Source organism: Pongo abelii, chromosome 22 (assembly GCF_028885655.2).
Source record: "Pongo abelii isolate AG06213 chromosome 22, NHGRI_mPonAbe1-v2.0_pri, whole genome shotgun sequence".
Lineage (NCBI taxonomy): Eukaryota > Metazoa > Chordata > Mammalia > Primates > Hominidae > Pongo > Pongo abelii.
Window position 1 is genome coordinate 46518523 of NC_072007.2, and position 16650 is coordinate 46535172.

General features: G+C 45.1%; 1 protein-coding gene across 2 annotated transcripts in view; it reads left to right on the forward strand.

Annotated features, from left to right (window-relative positions):
- Positions 1 to 16650, forward strand: part of DOP1B (DOP1 leucine zipper like protein B) — a 139670-nt gene that overhangs the window by 53397 nt on the left and 69623 nt on the right. For both annotated transcript variants that reach the window (XM_024239529.3, XM_009233930.4), the window contains exons 6-12: positions 1306 to 1404; positions 1727 to 1850; positions 3868 to 3977; positions 4230 to 4344; positions 8881 to 9001; positions 12714 to 12833; positions 15059 to 15161. In XM_024239529.3, coding sequence (XP_024095297.3) covers positions 1306 to 1404; positions 1727 to 1850; positions 3868 to 3977; positions 4230 to 4344; positions 8881 to 9001; positions 12714 to 12833; positions 15059 to 15161 — 792 coding nt within the window. The remainder of the gene's footprint in view (positions 1 to 1305; positions 1405 to 1726; positions 1851 to 3867; positions 3978 to 4229; positions 4345 to 8880; positions 9002 to 12713; positions 12834 to 15058; positions 15162 to 16650) is intronic.

The window sequence follows — 16650 nt, forward strand, 5'->3', positions numbered from 1 at the left end:
TCATACCTGTAATCTCAGCACTTTGGGAGCCTGAGGCAGGTGAATCACTTGAGGTCAGGAGGTCAAGAGCAGCCGGGCCAACATGGTGAAACCCCACGTTTATTAAAAATACAAAAATTAGCCTGGCCGCAGTGGCTCATGCCTGTAATCTCAGCATTTTGGGAGGCCTAGGTGGGTGGATTACCTGAGGCCAGGAGTTCAAGACCATCCTGGCCAACATGGTGAAACCCCATCTCTACTAAAAATACAAAAATGAGCCAGGCGTGGTGATGGGCGCCTGTAGTCCCAGCTACTCAGGAGGCTGAGACAAAGGAATCGCTTGAACCTGGGAGGCGGAGGTTGCAGTGAGCTGAGATTGCACTACTGCACTCCAGCCTGGGTGTCAAAGTGAGACTCTGTCTGAAAAACAAACAAAAAAAATTAGCAGAGCATGGTGGTGGGCACCTATAATCCCAGCTACTCAGGTGTCTGAAACACGAGAATCGCTTGAACGCAGGAGGCAGAGGTTGCAGTGAGTCAAGATCATACCACTGCACTCCAACCTGAGTGACAGAGCAAGACCCTGACTCAAAGAAAAAAAAAAAAAAATCTGACTTCCCATTGCCAACAGCTATAGTCCAAGCTCAAGAGCATTCTAACCATCTGCTCCCAGCCACAGCACCTCACTCTTCCCTGCAGGCCCTGTGCCCCCACACGACTGCCACAGGGCCTGGCCTCACAGTGCCTTTACTCCCTACTGTTCCCTTCTGTCCCACTGGCTGTCCATTCCTGCCCTTCTTCACGGTCTCAGCGTAGCTCCTTCCTGTCCTTCAAGCCCAGCTTTCCCGTGGAGCACCATTGTTCTCTGCAGTTGAAAGAGCTCTCCTCTTCTGAACTCTGAGCATTTGTCTGTGGCTCTAATTTCTTATGCATCTCTAGTCTACCTATCTGTATTCAGAAAAGACACTCAGAATATCTACTGAATTGATAAGGAATTATTTTCCCTTGTGTCTTCAGAGCTTTAGTTTAAGGTTCCTGTTGGATCCTTTCTGGGGTCGTAGAATTTGAGATCATAGAACCCGGCCATCTGGTCCAAACCCCTCCAGCTCTCACGTGGAACAGTGAGGTCTGCAGCTGAACGTCTTCTCCAATGTCACACAGCCTGCAGCCTCAAGAGCTAGAACCCACGCCCTCCTGAACTGTGGCTGCTGGTTCTCTTCTGAGTGATATAACACAGGAGTTTCAAGATTCCCGGGGAAGGTTACTTTCGTTTTTATGACCATAAAGAGTAGCCTGAAAATGCTAATGCCGTTTGATTGTTTACAGGTGAAATCTTTGTGTGCCTCCCTGTTGGACTCAAATGTTCTTGTGCAAAGAAATAATCTGGAAATCGTTCTGTTTTTCTTCCCATTTTATACCTGTCTGGTAAGTCATTTGTACTCTTCTGGTAAGTCACTGGTGTTTCCCAAGGGGTAGGATATAGATCTCAAGCAGTTTTGTTGTACAAGGACAGCTCAGCCACTCATGGGCATTATTTTCTGGTAGCCAGTGCAAAGTCCTTGTTCATTTTTGCAAGGATAGCGTTTTCATTGCACTTATTGAATAGCTTCTTTCCATGGGTAATGTGTAAGGAACCAGCCCTTTTTGAGATAGAGCTTTGTAGACCAGCAAGGAAGGGCTGCATGTCAAAAAGTCAACAATCTACCCTATGGTTCCCTTGCAGTAAATTTCTCTGTCCTTCTAATAGGATTCCAATGAGAGAGCCATCCCCCTCCTCAGATCTGACATCGTGCGCATTCTCTCAGCCGCCACCCAGACCCTACTGAGAAGGGACATGTCCCTGAACAGAAGACTGTATGCATGGTTACTAGGTACTGAGCAGTATGCACCCTTTTAAAGTCAAAGTTAATGTGAAACCTTTTAGTGCTGACTTCTGGAATAAGATTTGGTCTTGGTGATATATCTCTGAATCATGAGGTATGGAAAGATACCACAATGACTAAAAATGGCACTGGTCAGTTGAGGTCTGCTGCCTATACGTAGCTTGGTTGTTTTGCAGTTTCTTTTTTAAAAAAGGGGAAATAATAAGTAGGATTTTTTAAATGCCAACTGAATTCCATTTAAGAGCTTGAAATACCACCAAAAAACGGTAGCGAAACCTTATTCAAGTAGAAGCCTGTTGCTATGGAGAAGTTTCATGGGATGAGGGTGTATCGTGGAGAAAACTTACAAATATTGTGGAAGATATGTAAATAAAGGAGGAGGTTTTGTGTAAGTGGAAATGTTTTGGGAGACATTTGGATAAGTTTGGAGATCACGAGAGCCCCTGGGCCATGTTTCTGTGTGTCAGAGTGTGTGGACTGCCTATAAATTTGTTGGCAAAGGGCCCTTGACTGTTGGTTGGAAGTCCTCCCAGGGACAGAGTCTAAGAAATTGCAACTTAAAAGATAACACGTTCATGAATTTTCTAAAGTCCCATATTCACGTACCTAAGAAAACGTGGTATGCAAAACGATTGTGACAGGACTTTACAGCTCTGATTAACTCTCAACATTTAGATCTTTTTTTTCCTTTTTGAGATGGAGTTTCACTCCATCGCCCAGGCTGGAGTGCAGTGGTGCAATCTCAGCTCACTGCAACCTCCACCTCTCAAGTTGGAGTGGTTCTCCTGCCTCAGCCTCCCAAGTAGCTGGGATTGCAGGCACCCACCACCCCCGCTGGGTAATTTTTGTATTTTTAGTAGAGATGGGGTTTCACCCTGTTGGCCAGGCTGATCATGGACTCCTGACCTCAGGTGATCTGCCCACCTCTACCTCCCAAAGTGCTGGAATTACACGCCACCACACTCAGCCTAGCATTCAGATCTTATCAAAGATCTGTATCAAAGATCTGTACCAAAGATCTTACCAAAGTCAAGAAGTCCTCTTCAGTCCTTCCTGCTCTTCTCCCTAGTTATAAAACTTTAAAAAGTCATTGCATGGAAGCTTACTGAGGATTTTAAGAAGACTATTTGTAGGCTCTTTAAGGATTTGTATGTAAAGGATGATTTTGTTAAGGGCACAGCTCTGCTCCTATGGGACTTGATATGCTGTGTGGAGGACGCTGGGCCTGACCACAGCGCCAGCTCTGACTCACTTAGTTGCGGCCCCAGGAGCCCCATATTCTTTGGCCATACCATGAGGATGCACTTTCTCGCCCTGAGAACCTCGCAGACTTATCCAAGGCTCCAGCTGATGGGAGCATGTGCATGAGAATACCTTGATCTCACATAATGCTGGACAAAAAAACACTGGTTTTAAAAAGTGATCCTCAGCCAGGCATGGTGGCTCATGCCTGTAATCCTAGCACTTTGGGAGGCCGAGGCAGGTGGATCACCTGAGGTCAGGAGTTCAAGACCAGCCTGGCCAACATGCTGAAACCCCAACTCTACTAAAAAATACAAGTGATTCTTCTGCCTCAGCCTCCCAAGTAGCTGGGATTACAGGCGTGCGCCACCACGCCTGGCTAATTTTTTTGTATCTTTAGTAGAGACAGGGTTTCATCATGTTGGCCACGTTGGTTTCGAATTCCTGACCTCAGGTGATCCACCCGCCTTGGCCTCCCAAAGTGCTGGGATTACAGGTGTGAGCCACCACACCCAGCCAACAGGGTGAATGAATTCTTAGAACAAACTAAATTGATACCCATTGAGATGGAATTCTGCCTGTCTGATCATTAGCCACACCACTGTCAGAAGAAGAAAATCTGACGTGGTCTTTCTGGATCTGATTTTGGTTCTCCGTCAGAGGAATGATATTTTTAAAAATATTGGAGCATGAGACTTTTGCACAATATGATGTCCTTTAAAAGCAAAGCTCTCTTTACAGCTCGGCGCTTGTTCTTTTATAGGCTCAGATATTAAAGGAAATACCATTGTGCCAGAATCTGAAATCTCAAATTCTTATGAAGACCAGTCGTCTTATTTTTTTGAAAAATACTCCAAGGATCTTTTAGTTGAGGTAAAGGAGCATTTCTGGAAAGTTCAGGGTATCCTTGGTGACGATTCTCCAGTGGATTTCTTTGGGAGGCTTCCACGTAGGCAGTGAGCACGTTCCTTGGCCCCTGGTTTGGGGAACTGCAGGGTATTTGTTGCATGCTGGGTGACTGGTTTTCCTTCTGTCCCAGAGTATTTAACAATTAGAATAGCCAATAATGTTGTTACACTTTATGATATACGATATTCTAATTTGTGGCTTTTTTTAAATAAATAGGGTTTGGCTGAGATATTGCATCAGAAGTTCATAGATGCCGACGTGGAGGAACGCCATCATGCATACCTGAAGCCTTTTCGCGTCCTCATCAGTCTGCTTGACAAGCCAGAAATAGGTAATGTTAGAAATGCTGCTACCATCCTATGCTGAATACAGATTACCTGTTTTCAGGGAAATACAACATGGTGAGATACAACCAAAGTGTTATTTTGAATATAATTTAATCTTTGGAATTTCAGAACTTTGAAGTCATGTTATATGGTTCAGTGATCATATCTGTGGTCACTTAAAAGTTTTGCACGGCTGGGCACAGTGGCTCATGCCTGTAAACCTAGCACTTTGGGAGGTAGAGGAAGGAAGAGCTCATGGATTTGAAACCAGCCTGGGTAATATGGCTGAAAAGCCATGTTGAAAAACCCCATCTCTATAAAAAAATACAAAAAAATTAGCCAGGGGTGGTGGTGCTTCCCTGTAGTCCCAGCTACCAAGTAGCTGAGGTGGGGAAGACCACCTGAGCCCAGGGGGTCGAGGCTGCAGTGAGCTGTGATTGCACCATGGCACTCCAGCCTGGGCGACAGAGTGAGACCCAGTCTGAAAAAAAAGTTTTGCACAATAACTTGAATATTTTTGTTAGGAAAATACCTTTGAGCTCCTATAGTGTCTACAGAACATGTGGTATTTCCTTTTTAGGACTGTTTTTTCAGTGTCATACTTAAAATGAGCTTTGATTTGATTTTCAATTAAGTAGGGGACCCCCTTCATCTTTTTGCCTTGGGATCCTGGGCAAGCCACTTCTTTTCACTTTGGAGAGTAAAAACATTTTCACTGTAAAATGAAGAGGGTTGAACTAGACTCTGGTCACCAGAGGCTCCCTTCTTAGATACTATGGTCCTATGAGCATAGGTTGAGAAAAGTGACCTTCTCTCACTATTTATTTATTTATTTATTTATTTATGAATGAATGAATGAACGAATGAATGAATGGCAGAGTCTCGCTCTGTTACTCAGGCTGGAGTGCAGTGGCGCAATCTTGGCTCACTAAAACCTCTGTCTGCTGGGTTCAAGCAGTTCTCCTGCTTCAGCTTCCCTAGTAGCTGGGATTACAAGCATGTGCCACCACGCCTGGCTAATTTTTATATTTTCAGTAGAGACAGGGTTTCATCATCTTGGCCAAGCTGGTCTCGAACTCCTGACCTCAAGTAATCCGCCCGCCTCGGCCTCCCAGAGTGCAGGGATTACAGGTGTGAGCCACCGCACCCGGCCCTCTCCCTCAGTTTAAAAAGAAATTTGCAGCCAGGCACGGTGGCTCACGCCTGTGATCCCAGCACTTTGGGAGGCTGAGGCAGGTGGATTACGAGGTCAGGAGTTCGAGACCAATCTGGCCAAGATGGTGAAACCCCATCTCTACTAAAAATACAAAAATTAGCTGGGCATGGTGGCACGTGCCTGTAGTCCCAGCTACTCGGGAGGCTGAGGCAAGAGAATCGCTTGAACCAGGGAGGTGGAAGTTGCAGTGAGCCGAGATTGTGCCACTGCACTCCAGCCTGGCAATAGAGCAAAACTCCATCTCAAAAAGAAAAGAAATTTGCGGCCAGTTATGATGGCTCACGCCTGTAATCCCAGCACTTTGGGAAGCTGAGGCAGGTGGATCACCTGAGGTCAGGAGTTCAAGACCAGCCTGGCCAACATAGTGAACCCCCATTCCTACTAAAAATACAAAAATTAGCCAGGCATGGCAGTGCACACCTGTAATCCCAGCTACTCGGGGGTCTGAGTCAGGAGAATTGCTTGAACCCAGGAGGTGGAGGTTGCAGTGAGCTGAGATCGCACCGTTGCACTCTAGCCTGGGCAACAGAGTGAGACTCCGTCTCAAAAAAAAAGAAATTTGCTACCATATCACCTCACTTTAAGGTCTACATCTGCTTATGTGAGCCCCACACCAGGGGAAAGATCCCCATCTCTTCCATTGGATTGCAAGCCTAAGAATGTCATTTCAGTGCTCCAGGTGTACCTGCCTCCTGGTAGCTGTTTACAGAGGACAAGAGAGCTGAGGGCTGGCCGGGTGCGGTGGCTCACGCCTGTAATCCCAGCACTTTGGAAGGCCGAGGTGGGCCTCACTTGAGGTGAGGAGTTTGAGACCAGCCTGGCCAATATGGTGAAACCCCATCTCTACTAAAAATACAAAAATTATCCAGGCATGGTTGTGCACACTTTTAATCCCAACTACTCGGGTGGCTGAGGCACAAGAATCGCTTGGATCTGGGAGGCAGAGGTTGCAGTGAGCAGAGTTCATGCCATGACACTCCAGGCTGAGTGACAGAGCGAGACTCCATCTCAAAAAAAAAAAAAAGAGAGCTGAGGGCATTAGTGAAGTGGCCTCTCTCTGGCCTTGAGATGGAGGCCCTTCACTTATCCATTCAAAAGCACAGAGCATCTGCCATGTGGCAGGGACGGTGCCAGCTCTAGGGGGACAAAAGGGGAGCAGCTTCTCATGAAGTTAGAGGGAAGGGGAGACTCCATGTTCCTGGAGTGTTTTCACTGTTCATTAATAATAACCACGGCTGACATTTTTTGAGCAATTATTTTGTGCCAAGTGATTTGCATACATCCTTTTATATCTGCCTGCACACACACCTCCATCCCTCCAACAACCCCAAGGTAGGTGCTCCCACTATGCCCATTTTACAGATGGAAAGACTGAGGTTGGGCGGGAGTAGGTCATTTGCCCAGGGCCAGTCAGGAGCCTAAGCTCAGTTTGTCAGCACCTCCTGATGCTTACCTGATTGCACTCAGAGAAGTCCTACCCGAGATGTTTGCTTCTGTCACCAGGTGAACTTTATTCCAAGAGTTGTGCAGCTCTCGTCGTTCTTAACAAAAGTCCAAGTATGAAGCGTTTGTTCTTCCAGGCTCTGCCCCTGATGTGCTGCCTCAGGGTGTCTGCACTTTGTTCAGATTCCTCTTCCCATCTCCCCGCTCCCACCTCAGACCAAATAGATTTTCCTGCTAGTGTAAAGTAACTGCAGCTCTGAAAAATCATGATTTAGTCCAAAAAGTGGAACAATTATATAAATGTATTGGGAGCTTGCTGTGTAACTTCAAGGAAGTATTAAAAGAAGAAAATATAACTTAGCATTCTGGAGATGTGTGTTTTATGTCAAAGCCATGCACCTTGTTGAGCCAAGTAAATGTTGCTGCTAACTTGGGCTCCAGGTCGTATTTTCTGGAAGCAAATGAATATCATGCTCCTGCCCAATCATAACCGTCACTTAATTTACTCTTTCTAATTTTTTAGCTGTCTACAAGAAATCACACTGAGGAGGCAAATGAGGTGATTATATAGAACTAGAAGGCACAGGACGGCCATTCAGTCCTGTCCATACTTTTTGTGTCTGGGCTTTAGCCATACCTCATTTCCTCCTCCGTCAATCAAGGCAACAAAATTGCCTTCATTTTTGTAACAAGCATTTAGCATTCTTATGCTGTAGATAAAATACACAGGAAGCCAAGGCCAGGTGTGGTGGCTCACACCTGTAATCCCAGCACTTTGGGAGGCCGAGGCAGGAAGATCACCTGAGGTCAGGAGTTCGAGACCAACATGGCAAAACCCCACCTCTACTAAAAATATAAAAATTAGCTGGGCGTGGTGGCACACACCTGTAATCCCAGCTACTTGGGTGGCTAAGGCAGGAGAATTGCTTGAACCCAGGAGGCGGAGGTTGCAGTGAGCTGAAATCACGCCACTGCACTCCAGCCTGGGCAACAGAGCAAGACTCTGTCTCCAAAAAAATAATAATAAATTCTATCTTAAAAAAAATACACAGGAAACGTAGCATGAAAATAGTTCTCTCAGAGGCACATCTTTTGGTTTTGTGAAAATAAAGTGTAAAAGATTGGATTAATCTGCTTTTTTGCCAGTGTTGACAGAGCTTTCATTTTCTCTGAATTGATTGTGTGTTTCTCCCTTTGGATACATGGGTAAGAAGTCAGGCCCTCAGCTGCCTGAGGGTTGCAGTTTGCGGAGTAGCAATGCCCTGCCCATCCCCTGCCTGGTTGCAGGGAAGCTTCTCTAACGTGCAGCTGGTCCAGTTCTTTTGTGCCATCTTTCTCAGAGTTTCAGGATGGCCATCATTTCTTTTGTGTTGCTCCAGCTCATGACTAAAGGAATTGAAGAAGTTGCCCTGCTCTCTGGATATTTCTGTTGAGTAATGTCCCTGGCCAGCAGTTTATGCACACTTAACACACGTAGTCTGCGCTCTGCCTCCATCTAGCAGAATCTGCCTTGGGCAAGTTACTTAAGCTCTCTGTGCTTCCATCTCCTTATGTGTAATCAGCAGTACAGGATCTGTCCACATGGCTGTTATGAGGGTTTAATACGTTAATAGATGTAAAATGCGTAGAAGGGTGTCTGGCACACAGGAAGTTCTACAAAAGTGTTGGCTATTTTCATGAATGTTGTTTCCCCAGCTAAAGTTAAGTTTCTGTATATTCATGAAACTTAACCACTAAAGTTAAGTTTCTGTATATTTTAGACTATATAAAATGTCTGTATGCACAGGTTTACTGTATATATGTCTTATGTATATATATATGTCACTTACTGATTTAAAAGGGATTGTTAATCTGTCTCTGACCATCTTCCTTCTAATTGCAGGGCCTCAAGTGGTTGGGAATTTGTTTCTCGAAGTCATCAGGGCCTTTTATTCTTACTGCAGAGATGCCCTTGGCTCTGATCTTAAACTTAGCTACACCCAGAGTGGAAATTCGCTGATAAGGTATGGGTTTGGCCTTGAACGTCACCCATCTCTCTCCCTGCCCGGTACTATGATTTTTTTTTTCCTCTCTTGCTTACTATAAATTGTGAAGTGGTAGAGAAAGCGGAGCAGCAGGTGAGACCATTGGTTAAAATAATCAATGCCTTTAAGTCAGTCCATGGGAATTGACTGTTCCCTAATGAGTACTGTGAAGAGTTTAAAGGGAGTTTGATGTAGTCTTTCCCCCAGCCTGGGATGGACAGGTATTTATTGATTTTTTGATCAAGTATGAAACAATGAAATGTATGTATTGATCAAGTATGAAACTCGTTTAACAAAGGCAGCTTGATCTAGTATACCCAAGTGGTGAGTTACAGGGCGGAGAGAAGAGGGAAAATGGAGGGGAGTGTGCCTGGCAAGTGGAAAGGGGATGTGAGTCTTCAGGACAGGAGTCCAGGGGGTATTGGGGGAGTTTGGGGGAGACCCAGGCAGGGCACCGGAGGACACAGGCTCCATTGCCCAGAGGCAGAGTGAGTGGTGTTTGGAAGACAGCAGGCACATCGGCCTCACGTGCGCAGTTACATACAAACCCTGTTTTGTTTGTTTAGTTTGTTCCTTTTAAGGGGATACAACCTTTTCCTTTTTGCTTTACTCTTAATGTAATTTCCTTCTGCCTGAACATTGAAAATTTAAATCAATTTTAATATTTTTCTGGTTTATTAGTTGTAAGTGTACTAAGAGTTCTTAGTGTTTGCTTTTTTCTCCCAGAATGAAAGCGGTTTATTGTTTTTCTGAGTATGAAAGTAATACATGGTCATTGTCGAATTTACTGATATTTGAAAGATCAAGAAAAATGGTGTCACCCGTAATCCTAGCACTCTTCAGAGAAAACCATAAAACATTTTTACTTCTTTCTAGATTTCTACTACATACATAAATACATAGATGCCTGTCTTTTATTCTAAAGGTAGAATTACACCAGTTATTTAGTTGCTTGGGGTTTTCTTTTTGTTTTCTTGTTGTTGGTTTGTTTGTTTGGTTTTGAGACAGGGTCACCCAGGCTGGAGTACAGTGGCGTGAGCATGGCTCACTGCAGCCTCAGTCTCCTGGGCTCAAGCGATCCTCACGCCTCAGCCCCTTAAGTAGCTGGGACTACAGACATGCACCACCATGCCCAGCTAATTTTTTTTTTTTTTTTTTTTTGGTGGAGATGAGGTTTCACCATGTTGCTCAGGATGGTCTCAAACTTCTGAGCTCAAGCAATCCGCCCACCTCAGCTTTTCAAAGTGCCAGGATTATAGGTGTGAGCTGCCATGCCTGGCACTCTCTGGAGTGTCACTCTCCAGCATGACAAGGTCTCACTCTGTCTCCCAGGCTAGAGCACAGTGGCACCATCAAAGGTCACCGCAGCCTTGAACTCCTGGGATCAAGTGATCCTCACACCTCAGCTTCCCAAGTAGCTAAGACTATAGGCACACACAACCACACCTGGCTAATTTTTAATTTTTCTGTAGAGACGAGGTCTTGCTATGTTGCACAGGCTGGTCTTGAACTCCTGGACACAAGCAGTCCTCCTGCCTTAGCCTCCCAAACTGCTGGGATTACAGGTGTGAGCCACCGTGGCTGGCCATTGCTTGTTTTTTAAAATGGAAGTTGTGAGTAGCTCTGTACTGTTCTCCTATGGGATTAGTTGCCTTAGATGTTTTGTTAAGGATTTATCATTTATTTAAGGCCAAGTGCAGTGGCTCACGCCTGTAATTTCAGCACTTTGGGAGGCCAAGGCAGGCGGATCACTTGAGGTCAGGAGTTCAAGACCAGCCTGGCCAACATGACAAAACCTGGTCTCTATAAAAAAAAATACAAAGATTAGCTGGGTGTGGTGGCGCATGCCTGTAGTCCCAGCTACTTGGGAGGCTGAGGCATGAGAATTGCTTGAACCTGAGAGGTGGAGACTGCAGTGAGCCAATATTGCGCCATTGCACTCCAGCCTAGGCGACAGAGCGACACTTCATCTCAAAAAATAAATAAAAATAATAAATCCTGACTGACCAATTTCTTATTGATTGACTTTTAGACAGTTTCTGCTTTTTCAGTTTTGTTTGTTTGCTTTTGAGACAGAATCTTGCTCTGTTGCCCAGGCTGGAGTGCAGTAATGTGGTCTCCGTTCACTGCAACCTCCACCTCCCAGGTTCAAGTGATTCTCCTGCCTCAGCCCCCTGAGTAGCTGGGATTACAGGCACCTGCCACCACTCCCAGCTAAGTTTTTGTATTTTTAGTAGAGATGGGGTTTTCACCATGTTGGCCGGGCTGGTCTCGAGTTCCTGACCTCGTGATCCACCTGCCTCAGCCTCCCAAAACGCTGGGATTACAGGCATCAGCCACTGCGTACAGCCTGTTTGTTTGTTTTTGAGATGGAGTCTCGCTCTGTACCCAGCCTGGAGTGTGGTGGCACCATCTCGGCTCATTGCAACCTCCACCTCCTGGGCTAAAGCAATTTTCCTGCCTCAGCCTCCCGAGTAGCTGGGATTACAGATGCCCACTACCATATCTGGCTAATTTTTATGTTTTTAGTAGCGACAGAGTTTTGCCATGTTTGCCAGGCTGGTCTCAAACTCCTGACCTCAAATGATCTGCCTGCCTCGGCCTCCCAAAGTGCTGGGATTGCAGGTGTGGACTACCGCACCTGGCTTTTTTCAGTATTTTTTAATGGCCTTTTAGTGGTACACTTCTGCACACATCTATGTAGCCGTGCAGGGATTTCAATAGGATAAATTTCTTGAATAAATTTCCTGAGCCATAGAAGATAAAATTTAAGGCTGGGCGCTATGGCTTATGCCTGTAATTCCAGCACTTTGGGAGGCTGAGGCAGGTGGATCATTTGAGGTCAGGAGTTTGAGACCAGCCTGGCCAACATGGTGAAACCCCATCTCTACTAAAAATACAAAACTTAGCTGGACGTGGTGGTGCACGTCTGTAATCCATCCTAGCTACTCGGGAGGCTGAGGCAGGAGAATCGCTTGAACCTGGGAGGCAGAGATTGCAGTGAGCCGAGATTGTGCCACTGCACTCCAGCCTAGGAAACAGTGAGACTCTGTCTCAAGAGAAGATAAAACATTTAAAATCTTGGCTAAATTTCCCTGCTGAATATCTGTGTACCATGTTATTCCACCAGTAGAGTATGGACTAAAACTGATTTTCTGTACAAATTCTTTTTACAGTAGCTCTGAAATTATTATTATTTTATTTTTATTTTTTTGAGACAGAGTCTCACTCTGTCACCCAGGCTGGAATGCAGTGGCGCAATCTCAGCTCACTGCAACCTCTGCCTCCCAGGTTCAAGCGATTCTCCCACCTCAGCCTCCTGAGTACCTGGGATTACAGGTATCCGCCATCATGCCCTGCTAATTTTTGTATTTTTGTAGAGACAGGGTTTCACCATGTTGGCCAAGCTGGTCCACCCACCTCAGCCTCCCAAAGTGCTGTGATGACAGGCGTGAGCCACCGCACCCAGCTCTGAAATTTACTTTTAAGAGACTGTATCAGTATAAATATTGTTTACAATGGCATTATGCAAACACATTATAAGAACCGTAATATTTTTATTTTTATCAGGGTGTGTCAGCTTCTCTAGAAATAAGTTGCAGATGGTGAAATCAATTACAGTTTTTTGGACACATTTTGTAATTCAGGATTTTTTCATAGACATATTTATTCATGTCCTCCCCTTTTACAGTGCAATCAAAGAAAACAGAAATGCCTCTGAGATTGTCAAAACGGTAAATTTGCTGATCACTTCTCTAAGCACAGACTTTCTCTGGGATTATATGACAAGATGTTTTGAGGAATGCTTTAGGTAAGTATGCAGTTCAAGAATGCAGAATATTTAGGAAGGATGAGAGGGTTTAATGATTTTGTAGCTGCTTAGAATATCAGATTATATATAAGTAGCTGAAGCTGAGTAGTCTTTCCTGAGTTTTAAAATTCAACTAAAACAGGATTGGAAAGAATTCACTTAAGATTCTAGAAGAATAAAAACATCTCCAATAAGAAGGTTCACATAATCTTTGCCGTGTAATTCTGAAGCTGCTTTAAAAGTCTAACTTTAGAAAATCCTCAGTGCATTTTCTGGTTACATTAATCAAATCAGCTTTCCTCTCCTGGCTACCCGATCTATTGAAAGCAGCTTAGTTTTGTGGCTTTGTGACTGGATAGAGTGTTTTTGAAACTCTTACTGAAATGAATGTATAACTGGTCAGATAAAAGCATTAATGTTTTAAGCTACTATAATCAGCTTTACCATCTCTTTTAACCGGGTGAATTGCACCACCTCTAAATTGTTTGCAGTGGCATACCCCGGGAATACCGAGCTTTCCTGAAGAGCCCTTTCCCATGCCATTTTCTTTACGGGAGGAATAAGGTCATGTCTCAAACCCTGTTTTGTCCTATGAGGCATACTGTAAAACTTATTTCTTGTTCATCTCCACTGTAATGCTCTTGGCCGTCTCAGAGTCTTACTTCTCAGCTGCTACCACTGCACTTTTCTGCCCAAGTAAGCTCACAACCCTGGGAAAAATAAGTTAATTGCAATTGGATCCACAAGCAACAGCAAGGCCATATTATATTGAGGTTAGAGTATGCTTCCATCAGCCTGGTTGTTATGTTATTTTTTATTTTATGATGGAGTCTCTCTCTGTCACCCAGAGTGGAGTTCACTGGCACAATCCCAGCTCACTGCAACCTCTGCCTCCCAGGTTCAAGCGATCCTCCCATCCGAGCCTCCCAAATAGCTGGGACTACAGGCTCAGCCTCCCAAGTAGCTGCGACTACAGGTGCACGCCACCACACCCAGCTAATTTTTGTGTTTTTAGTAGAGACAGGATTTCACCATGTTGGCCAGGATGGTCCCAAACTCCTGACCTCAAGTGATGCACCTGCCTTGGCCTCCCAAAGTGCTGGGATTACAGGCATGAGCCCTCGCATCCGGCCATCCTGGTTATTAAAAAAAAAAAAAAAAAAAAAAAGAAAGAATAAAATGTTTCTACCCAGATAGAGCTGACTCTCCACCTTCGCAACATTTTGTCCTCTTTTCATCCCAGAGTTAATCACTGTCTTGAGATTAATGTCTGTCTTCAGTATAACATGGCTTTGCTGTTGCCTGTGGATCCTATTACAGTTAATTTATTCATCCCAGGGTTATGAGATGAAAAGCAATAGATACTTTTTAACTTACCCATTTATCTAGTAGCCTGTTTATTTTAAAAGAAGTCTTGAATTTCAGTATAAGATAAGCAACTAACAATAGTTGATTGGTGGGGTTACACTTCTCTACAGAAGCTGAAACGTTCTAGGCAACTCAGATGCTGATAAACTCCTGGTATTACTTGGAGAGGAGTAGTCCCAGGCCACTCCTACAGCAGGGTGAACAGCCGTGTGGACTGTGGTGTTCTCCAGCCCAGCCTCGTTCCCTTGGCTCGTGCCTTTGGGCTTGGACTGGGGACTTGGGATTACATCTATTGATGGTACTCCAGGTCTCCTGGGAGATACCTGAATTGGTAGAGTTCAAGTCAGAGAGAATCTATTTGGACACCAACAGATTCAGGACACTTATTGACACTTCTACATGTTAGATACTTTTAATCACCAAAATTTAGTTATGAGAACTACAAAAGCTGTCTTCCATTATGTTTGAAGTAGAATAACATTACTGGAAATTGTAAGAAATGCTTGGACTTACTGCAGGAAGAATTGATTTTTTTTTTTCTGAGACAGAGTCTTGCTCTGTTACCCAGGCTGGAGTGCAGTGGTGCGATCTTGGCTCACTGCAACCTCTGCCTCCTGGGTTCAAGCAATTCTCGTGCCTCAGCCTCCCAAGTAGCTAGGACTACAGGCATGGGCCACCACACCTGGCCAATTTTTTTGTACTTTAGTAGAGATGGGGTTTCACCATGTTGCCCAGGCTGGTCTCAGACTCCTGAGCTCGGATAATCCACCTATCTCGGCCTCCCAAAGTGTTAAGATTACAGGCGTGAGCCTCCATGCCTGGCCAAAGAATGGATTTTTCTTTGCTGTGATTTATAGACCAGTGAAGCAGCGTTACAACGTGAGGAACAGCGTCAGCCCTCCCCCAACGGTCTCGGAGCTCTGCGCCCTCCTGGTCTTCCTGCTGGATGTCATTCCCTTGGTAAGTGCTGGGGAAGAGACATCTCAACGCCTGCTATTATTTACATTCTTACTGGTGGTGATGGCCTGCTTTATCAACCTCACATTACTGAAAATATGCAACACTGTTTTGATGTTTGTTTTGGCATAAAAGATATAGCTGGATGTAATCTCTTATATTTTTAATGTCTTATTTAAAAGGGGCTATAAATTTTGGGCCGGTTGTAAGTGGGCAAAGCTGAAGTTAGGTCAACCAGCTGATGAACTGGGTATCATTCCCGTACTACAGTTACTTTAGGGAAACAGTCAATACATTTCCTAGTTAAAATTGTGCTGTTGGCTAGTTTTCTCAAAGGAAACTAATTTCCTTAATATAGAAATATGTGCCAATTTTATTTTCTATTAGAAAGTGTAAAGCCCCTTGCGAGGAGAGGAATAACATCCTTGATATGTCTAGATCAAATTGAAATACTGAGCCTAGCTCTGTGGTATGCGCTCGTAATTCCCAGCTACTCAGGAGGCTGAGATAGGAGGATTGCTTGAGCCCAGGAATTTAAGACCAGCCTGGACAGCATAACATGATCCAGTCTCAAACAAAAACAATAGAAATGTTCTTTTCTTTTCTTTCTCTCTCTCTTTTTTTTTTTTTTTTCTGTGACAGAGTTTTGCTCTTGTTGTCCAGGCTGGAGTGCAATGGCGTGATCTCAGCTCACTGCAACCTCCGCCTCTGGGGTTCAAGTGATTCTCCTGCCTCGGCCTCCCAGGTAGCTGGGATTACAGGCACCCGCCACCACGCCCAGCTAAATTTTTGTATTTTTAGTAGAGACAGGGTTTCACCATATTGGCCAAGCTGGTCTTGAACTCCTGACCTCAGGTGATCCACCAGCCTCAGCCTCCCAAAGTGCTGGGATTACAGGCGTGAGCCACCATGCCCATCCTTGTTTCTCTTTTTTGAGATAGAGCCTCACTGTCACCCAGGCTGGAGTGCAGTGGCATGATCTCAGCTCACTGTAGCCTCATCCTCCCAGGCTCAAGCAAGCAATCCTCCCACCTCAGCCTCCCAAGTGTCTGAGACCACAGGCACGTGCCACCACATCTGGATAATTTTAGTATTTTTTGTAGAGATGGGGTCTCACTGTGTTGCCCAGACTGGTCTCGAACTCCTGAGCTCAAGCAATCTCCCTGCGTCAGCCTCCCAAGGGGCTGGCTGGGATTACAGGCATGAGCCACTGCACCCAGTCTTCTTTTGTTTTCTGATTTGAAAATTAATGTGGTATGGTGGCTCACGCCTGTAATCCCAGCACTTTGGGAGGCTGAGGTGGGCGGATCACGAGGTCAGGAGATCAAGACCATCCTGGCTAACATGGTGAAACCCCGTCTCTACTAAAAAAAAAATACAAAAAGTTAGCCAGGTGTGGTGGCGGGCGCCTGTAGTCCCAGCTACTCAGGAGGCTGAGGCAGGAGAATGGCGTGAACCTGGGAGGCAGAGCTTGCAGTGAGCCGAGATCACG